Genomic DNA, 7,463 nt, shown 5'->3' with positions numbered 1-7,463 from the left:
AACAAGACCAGCACTGCAGGAGAAACTCAGAGATGTCCTTCTTACAGATATACCACAGAAAGCTCCATGGTCTAAAGTAACTAGCAACAACACCAAAATTTCTTTTTTCTTGAAGATATAAAAACTACATAAAAAATAAAAGGCAAATATAACTAACTTAGTTGTGAGTTCTAAGTGTGTATTTTAATTAAATTTTAAACAAAGTATTTTGAAAAGAGAAATTTTTATTTGTTTCTAAAATTCAATTAAAATCACCATACAACAAAATTATTCACAATCCCAATATAAAGTACCATCTTGTAGTCAACATAAAGAATCAGCATCACACTCTATTCATGTTACAGGAAATTCTGAGTCATTGGAGCTGAATGTAGAACAGGTGGTGGCATGAGGAATATCATGCTGGATCTTGGCGGAAAGTAGAGAATACCAGAAAGATGTTTATTTGTGTTTTATTGACTATACAAAGGTGTTTGACTATCATGTGGATTATGACAAATTGTGGGTACCGCTGAGAAGAATGAGAATCCCAGATAGCCTATTTGTGTTCATAAGAAACCTGCGGCTGCTCTTGTCCCCTCTGACATCATGCTCCAGTTCCTGCCTGGATTTATTTTTGGAAACATTGTTAGAATGTTTCCAGCTCAGAACTATGAGATACCAAACCTGGCCGAAAAACGTGAGGACTTGGATGCCAAAAACAGTCCCCCAGCTCGTGAGAGTCCCCTGTTGCCCATGGATTAGCCCTCCCTCAAGCCTCCTCTCCCCTGAAACAGGGGCATATTGTCATCACAGCCTCAGCGAGGTTCTTCTTCCCTGGATCCTGAGTTACCTTAGAACAAAAATGGGGCCTCCAGTTAAGAGCTCCTCTCACCCTCTTGCATGCCCACTCTCTCCACCCTTCTTTCAGGTGCTTGGGAGAGCCAGAGACTGGATTATCAAGTTAGATGGTAAAGAAAATCTTCAAGTCATCTCCTTTTTGTTCCTTGGATCTCTCTGCCTTTTCAAAAGGAAATTTAATAAGTTCTGTATTCTTGATCCTATACAGAATTATTTTCATAATAATGTAGTCCTATATAGAATCTATTCCTATAAAGAATGCTATTTTCACAGTGAGAGTTGTTATGATACTATGTCCTTGGTAACCCTTTGGTAATAAACGATTCTCCAGAGTAATTAAAAATTAATACCTAGGGGAATCCACCAGATGCTCTGCTGGAGAAGGATGGGCAGTCTCCTCTTGTGCCAGTCAGATCTGGGTCTGACTTGACAGCACACAATAACAACAGCAACAACAATGACAATAACAAGAAACCCATACATGTAAGACACTGTTGTCTGAACAAAACAAGGGAACACTGCATGGTTTCAAATCAGGAAAGATAGGTGTCAAGTTTTATCTTTTCTCTATATCTATTCAATCTACATTCTGAGCAAATAATCTGAGAAGCTGGACTATATGAAGAAGAATGTTGCATCAGGACTGGACGAAGACTCATCAGCCAGCATTATACAATCTTGCTTGTGGAAAGCAAAAAGGACTTGAAATTCTTGCTGCAGAAGATCAAATACTACAGCCGTATAGATCACATCTGAACCTCAACAAACAAGAATCTTCACCATTAGGCCAATAGGAAATGAGATGCTAGAGAAAATACTGACACTGTCAATGATTTCATTTTGCTTGGACCCACAATCAACATCCATGCAATAAAAAATAAAAATAGCATGGAGAAAATCTGCTGTCAGGTACCTTTCCTAAGTGCTAAAGAACAAGGAGGTCAGTTTATTTTCAATTATTTTTTATGCATATGAAAGTTGGAAAATGAGAAAGGATGACAGAAGAAGAACTGATGCCTTTGAGTTGTGGTGCTGGAGAAGAGTAGTGAATATCCCATGGATGACCAAAAGGACAAGCAAGTCAGTTTTGAGGAAATGCAACCAGAGTGCTCCTTAGAAGCAAGGATGGTGAAACTTTGTCAGTCATACTTTGAGTGTATTGTCAGGGGGAACCAATCCTTGGAAAAGACACCATGCTGGACAGGTGGAGCAGGAGAGGAAGCGTCAGTCTCAACAAGATGGATTGACACATGAATATAACAATGGACTCGAGCATATCAGAGAGGGTGGGAATGGCACGGGGTAGGATAAGGTTCAGACCTGTTGTTCATAGGGTCATAGTTGACTCCCTGCAGCTAACAACAACATGAGCTATTTATACTAGAAAATGCTCATCAGCTGCCATGTGCAATCAAAGCAGATACTGTGTAATTTGTGTGTCGAGACACAAAAAGAAGCAAGAAAAATGCATTCTTGCCTTTGTAAGGTTATGCTACTTCTTTTGCAGTCTTCCTCCCTTTTAAAATTGTTACCAATTTTAATAAAAAAGTTTATAGAGACTTTGGATTTCCATTTATTCATTGTTGCACTTTCCTCCCTGTCCAACCTCCCCCCACCGCAGTTCGCTCTTCTCTTTGAAAAGTAAAATTCTTTAATTGTTATACACTCAGTCCACTACACTACTCAGCCTTCGTTTTGAAGAGTAAAAGAAAAATTCTTTCATTGTTATATAATCCCTCCCCTCAAGTCCACTCCACTATGCAGTCTTCATTCTGGACTCCAGTTCTCTCCCTCATCTGTTTCAATGCAGTATACATCATTTATCCCATCTTTCTTAGTCTCCCCCCAACTCCGATGTCAGTCCCAATTTACGACGGTGGCACTATGCAGTATTTGTTTTTTTGTGACTGAGATATTTCACTCAGCATAATGTCCTCCAGGGTCACCCATTTTGAATAATATTGAATAATAATGATAATACATGAGTTCCTTGTTTTTCAATACAGCATAGTATTCCACTGTATGAATATACCACAGCTTCTCTATCCATTTGTTTGTTGATGGGCACGTAGGTTGTTTCCAACTCTTTACTATTGTGAACAAAGCCGTGATAAACATGGGTGTGCATGTATCTGCTTGGGTGGTGGTTATGATTTCTTTGGGGTATATTCCCAGTAGTGGAATTGCTGGGTCAACTGGTATTTATATTTGCAACTTTTTGAGAAAGCACCATACAGTCTTCCATAGTGGCTGTACCATTTTACACTTCTACCAACAGTGAATAAGGGCTCCAGTTTCTCCACAAGGGCTCCAGTTTCTCCACAACCTCACCAGCATCTGTTGTTTGTTCTTTTGCATTCTTTTTTTTCTTTTTCTTTTGCATTCTTAAAGATCTGGAATTCTACTCCTGTGACGGCTAACAGGACAGGTCTACAGTGTCAGATACAATTACTATGAGTTAGAATGGGCTGGGTGGCAAACAACATTGCATTCTAGCTATCTGAGAAGGTACAACAAATTACTTTGCCTTTTCTCTTAGTGCTTCCACCATTCAGTCCTCCCTACCCTCCAAAGCAGGGGCCACCTGTGATGTCAGCGGCAGCTCAGTTCACTAATCTCCGCACACATAGAAACGCTGTCTCCTTTTTTTGGTTTATGATTGGACTTAGGTTTTATTTATTTATTTTTATTACTGTCTTCTTTTGATGCAAGGACACACCATGAAACATGCAGAGAAGCATTTCCCTGGGTCTGAACAGCATTACTCATGAGAGTGGATGTTCAGGATTACAGATCATATGTTGTCAACACTGAGTGATGTAGGTAAACCAGGGATTTTTAAATTCTGTGTGTATGTTTGTACATGTTTGTGTGTGAAAACTAAGAGAGGGAGGAAAGAGAAAAGAGGTAAATAGGAAAGAAAGAGAGAGAGATGAGCCCTCAGAGTGCTCAGAGCCTTGCTTCCCTTTTTGGAAGGGACTTGCTGCTGAAGCTGTCCTGGTCAAACCCAGCAAAGGATCCTCCTGCCTCTCCTGCAGGTACCTGGTCTGGCCTCTGGGAAGTTCTCTAACTTACACAGCCCTGTAAGCACTGCTCGCTGATTGTGCCACTGGAGCCACTGGCTTAGCTCTTGGGCTTGAAGTATATTTCATAGTCACTTATTAGCCTGGTGTTATTGGTTGAAGAGACAGCATGCCAACTTCAACTGCCTTAAGCAAAAAGAAGATATACTGGCTCACACAGCTGGGAATGTCAAGGGCAGAGATCTCAGCCAACATTGTTTTCAAGGTGAGTGTTGATGTGCCCTGTGATTGACAGTCCCTCTAGGAGTCCCAGAATGGGGGAGTGTGGGTCTGCCCTGAAAGAGAGACAGGCACACAACAACATGCTTCCCACTCCTGCTTTGTGAAATTCAGTTTCTAATCTGCTGTGTGGGCACCTAGTCTAGATTTCTCAAGCAGCCCAGGTGGAGGGCACTATCTTCTTGAAGCTGTCTGCTGCTGCCCAAAGCAGATTCCACACCCACACCGTTTTCAAAGCATCCCTTACCGAGGCCCTGGCATGGGTACAAAGCATGTTCCTCGGAGTGCAGAAATGATGGACATACCTTGAGTCAAGTGAAGGTATAAAGGTTTCTGGGCGCAAATTACTATTTTCAAATCTATTTGAATATTAAAGGATCTCCCCAAGGATACCTCCCCCAGACTCTTATCACTACCATCACTGAATCTGCAAATGTCTGCAAAATACATAAGGTCCCAGGGCGGCACAGCGCGCAATAGGTACTGAATGAAAGCTTGGCAGTTTGTCCCTCTCCAGCAGCACTGTGGAAGCAGAGCTACCCGATTCCATAAAGACTGTAGCTGTTAGGATGAAAGGACCACGTGAATTTCAACCTCAATGGTCCTGAGACCAGAAGAACTAGATGGTGCGTGAACTCGATCACTGTGATGTGGATATGTTGTTGTTGTTGTTATGTGCCATCGAGTCGTTTGCGACTCATAGTGACCCTATGTACAACAGCCCTAAACCCTGCTCTATCCTGCGCCAACTGCACCTCCTCTGAAAGACCCATCCCGATTACCCCAGTCACCAAATCAATCCATCTCAGAGGGTCTTCCCCTCCTGCGCTGTCCCTCCACCCTCCCAAGCATGATGTCCCTCTCCAAGGACCCGTCCCTCCTGGCAACATGTCCAAAGTATGTCAGACGAAGCCCCAGAATCCTTGCCTCCAAGGAGTAGCTTGGTTTAATCCTCTCCAAGATGAATCTGTTTGTTTTCCTGGCAGTCCATGGTACATTCAGTACTCTTCTCCAGCACCACAGCTCAAAAGCATCAACTCTCCTTCTGTCCTCCCTAGTCATTGTCCAACTCTATGATGTCTTTGCAAGCGATTGCAAAGACCATGGCCTGATTCAGGTGCACCTTAGTCTCCAGAGAGACACCGTTGCTCTTGAGTACTTTAGAGAGGTCTCTAACAGCAGACTTTCCCATCGCGATACGCTTTTTGATTTCCTGACTGCTGGTGCCAATAGTGTTGACTGTGGAGCCGAGCAAACTGAAGCTGTGAACAATCTCAATCTCTTCGCCATCCATCCTGACGCTGCCAATTGGTCCAGTGGTGAGAATCTTTGTCTTCTTGACATTGAGCCTCAGTCCATACTGAAGGCTGCAGTCCGAGTGAAATGTGGGACAATACTAAAAATTGTAAGAATGGCTGTGCTTGGGGAGCGGTTTGCGCGCTTCGGGCCTGGTCAGGACTTGCTGCCCGTATTCTCGTGACATTCTTCTTAACCTCTCCCCTTCTCTGGGCTCGACATCTTCCCTCTGGAGCCATGCCAGAAGGAGTGGACGTGATTGACATATATGCGGACGAGGAGTTCAACCAGGACCTGGAGTTCAACAACACAGATCAGACTGACGGGTCTGATGATGGGCCGACAGCCAGCTCCCGGCTCTCCGATGACAGAAGCAGCAGCAGCACTGAGCCGCCACCGCCCCCGTTCGCCATGAGCCTTCTCCCAAGCCCAACAAGACTCCTGCCATTCTCTACCCATAGAGAGGGCTGCGTGACAGACGAACCCATGTGAGCGACAGACCAGCTGCTGATCCAGGTTATTCTCTCTATAGGAGCCTGTGATGTGGTGGGATTTAAATCTGCAGAGAATCCAGCAAATGGCCGTCTAAAGGATTTGCTAAGGGTGGTGGTCACCTCTGAGAATTCTGTCCACAAATTGCCGGCACTCCTGCCAGCGAAAGTTCTAAATGGTGAAAAAGTGGACCTGAGGCCGGCCACCAGGCAAAAATCTGTCACAGTTTGAGGCTCAGGCTCAGGAACGTGAGTGCGTCTGAGTCACAAGAGGGGGAATACCTCCACGGACCCATTCCCCAGACTCCAGTGACTCTGCAGATGGAAGGTCCACACCCTCTGAGAACCTTGTACCCTCCTCAGTGTGGATAAGCCCCCCATTGTGCTGCCCTCCTTCAGTCACCCTCCTTCTGCCCTCCCCCTGATGGGTCTGCCCCACCTCCAATCCCACCTCCACCACCTCTCTCCTCAAGCTTTGGGGTCCCTCCCCCTCCTCCTGGAATCCACCACCAGTATCACATGCCCCACCTCCTCGATTACCTCCTCATCTGACTGTACCTCCCCCTGGGGACATCCCACCTGCCCTTCACCTCAATCCAGCCTTCTTTCCCTCACCAAATGCCTCTGTGGGGCCTCCACCAGAAACCTAATGTGAAAGCCTCTACACCCTACAACCATCATGGCAGCCGCCCACTAGAGTGAGTGAAGCAGAATTTCAGGAGAGCATGAAGTGAAACAGAGCAATTTCCAGCAGTGCTATTTCTTTTTAATATTACTAATTTTAATGAAAATTTACAGAGACTTAGGGTTTCCATTCATTTATTGTTGCACTTTTCTCTCATCCTCACCCCTTCCCTTGTTCTTCTCTTTGAAAAGTAAAAGAAAATTTTTTTCATTGTTATGCAATCCCTCCCCCCAAGTGCACTCCTCTGTGCAGCCTTCGGGAGCCAGTGCTGGGGATTACAGTGATGTGATTGAGACACTGCTCACAGCTATTGCTGTTATCAAACAGTCCCAGGTCGACAATGATGGGCATTGTCGCGTTCTCATCTCCTCTCCGAAGGACTGTCTTCATGGCATTGAAGCCAAGTTCTACAGCGTGGGTGCCAGCGGGAGCTCCTCCAGGAACAGACACCGGTCCGGGGAAAACGGAGGAGGCACTGGGGCCTGCTTCACAACGAAGACCAGCATGATGTTGATTTCCAAGGAAGGAACCGGGAGCTCGAGAGACACCAGGACAGAGAGTAGAACTGGCACCACTGAGGAGTCTGGTTGGAGGCCAGTGTTCTTTAAAATGGACTTGCATATCCTCTCCTTGATCAGGACTAACGGACGGAGGACGCTCTAACCCTTCCCCTTCTTCCAAGCCCCCAACTCCCTGCAGACGCCCAGGGAACACCCTCTGCCCGCAGGATTGAAGATTGCTTGGCTGTCATCCCAACTCCATGCTTCCTGCTTGTCAGAGGACAGAACCTGCAGACTGTGTGGCTGGAAGGGTGCAGGCAGGAAGAGAGGACACGCCCAGGCCCCTGGT

General features: G+C 45.3%; 1 protein-coding gene and 1 pseudogene across 1 annotated transcript; both read left to right on the top strand.

Annotated features, from left to right (window-relative positions):
* Positions 1-588: 588 nt before the first annotated feature.
* On the top strand, positions 589-954 carry LOC102854879 (uncharacterized protein C7orf73-like). Its single transcript, XM_006882379.1, has 2 exons — positions 589-715; positions 911-954. The coding sequence occupies exons 1-2, from the start codon at positions 589-591 to the stop codon at positions 952-954; spliced, it is 171 nt and encodes a 56-aa protein (XP_006882441.1).
* A 4,712-nt stretch (positions 955-5,666) lies between these two features.
* On the top strand, positions 5,667-7,192 carry LOC102859628 (annotated as a pseudogene).
* The last annotated feature ends 271 nt before the right edge of the window (positions 7,193-7,463 follow it).

This window comes from Elephantulus edwardii, unplaced genomic scaffold (assembly GCF_000299155.1).
Source record: "Elephantulus edwardii isolate Elephantulus edwardi_28Jun2011 unplaced genomic scaffold, EleEdw1.0 scaffold00019, whole genome shotgun sequence".
NCBI lineage: Eukaryota > Metazoa > Chordata > Mammalia > Macroscelidea > Macroscelididae > Elephantulus > Elephantulus edwardii.
The sequence above is the reverse complement of the archived record's forward strand: the minus strand, read 5'-3'. Positions and strand labels throughout refer to the sequence as shown.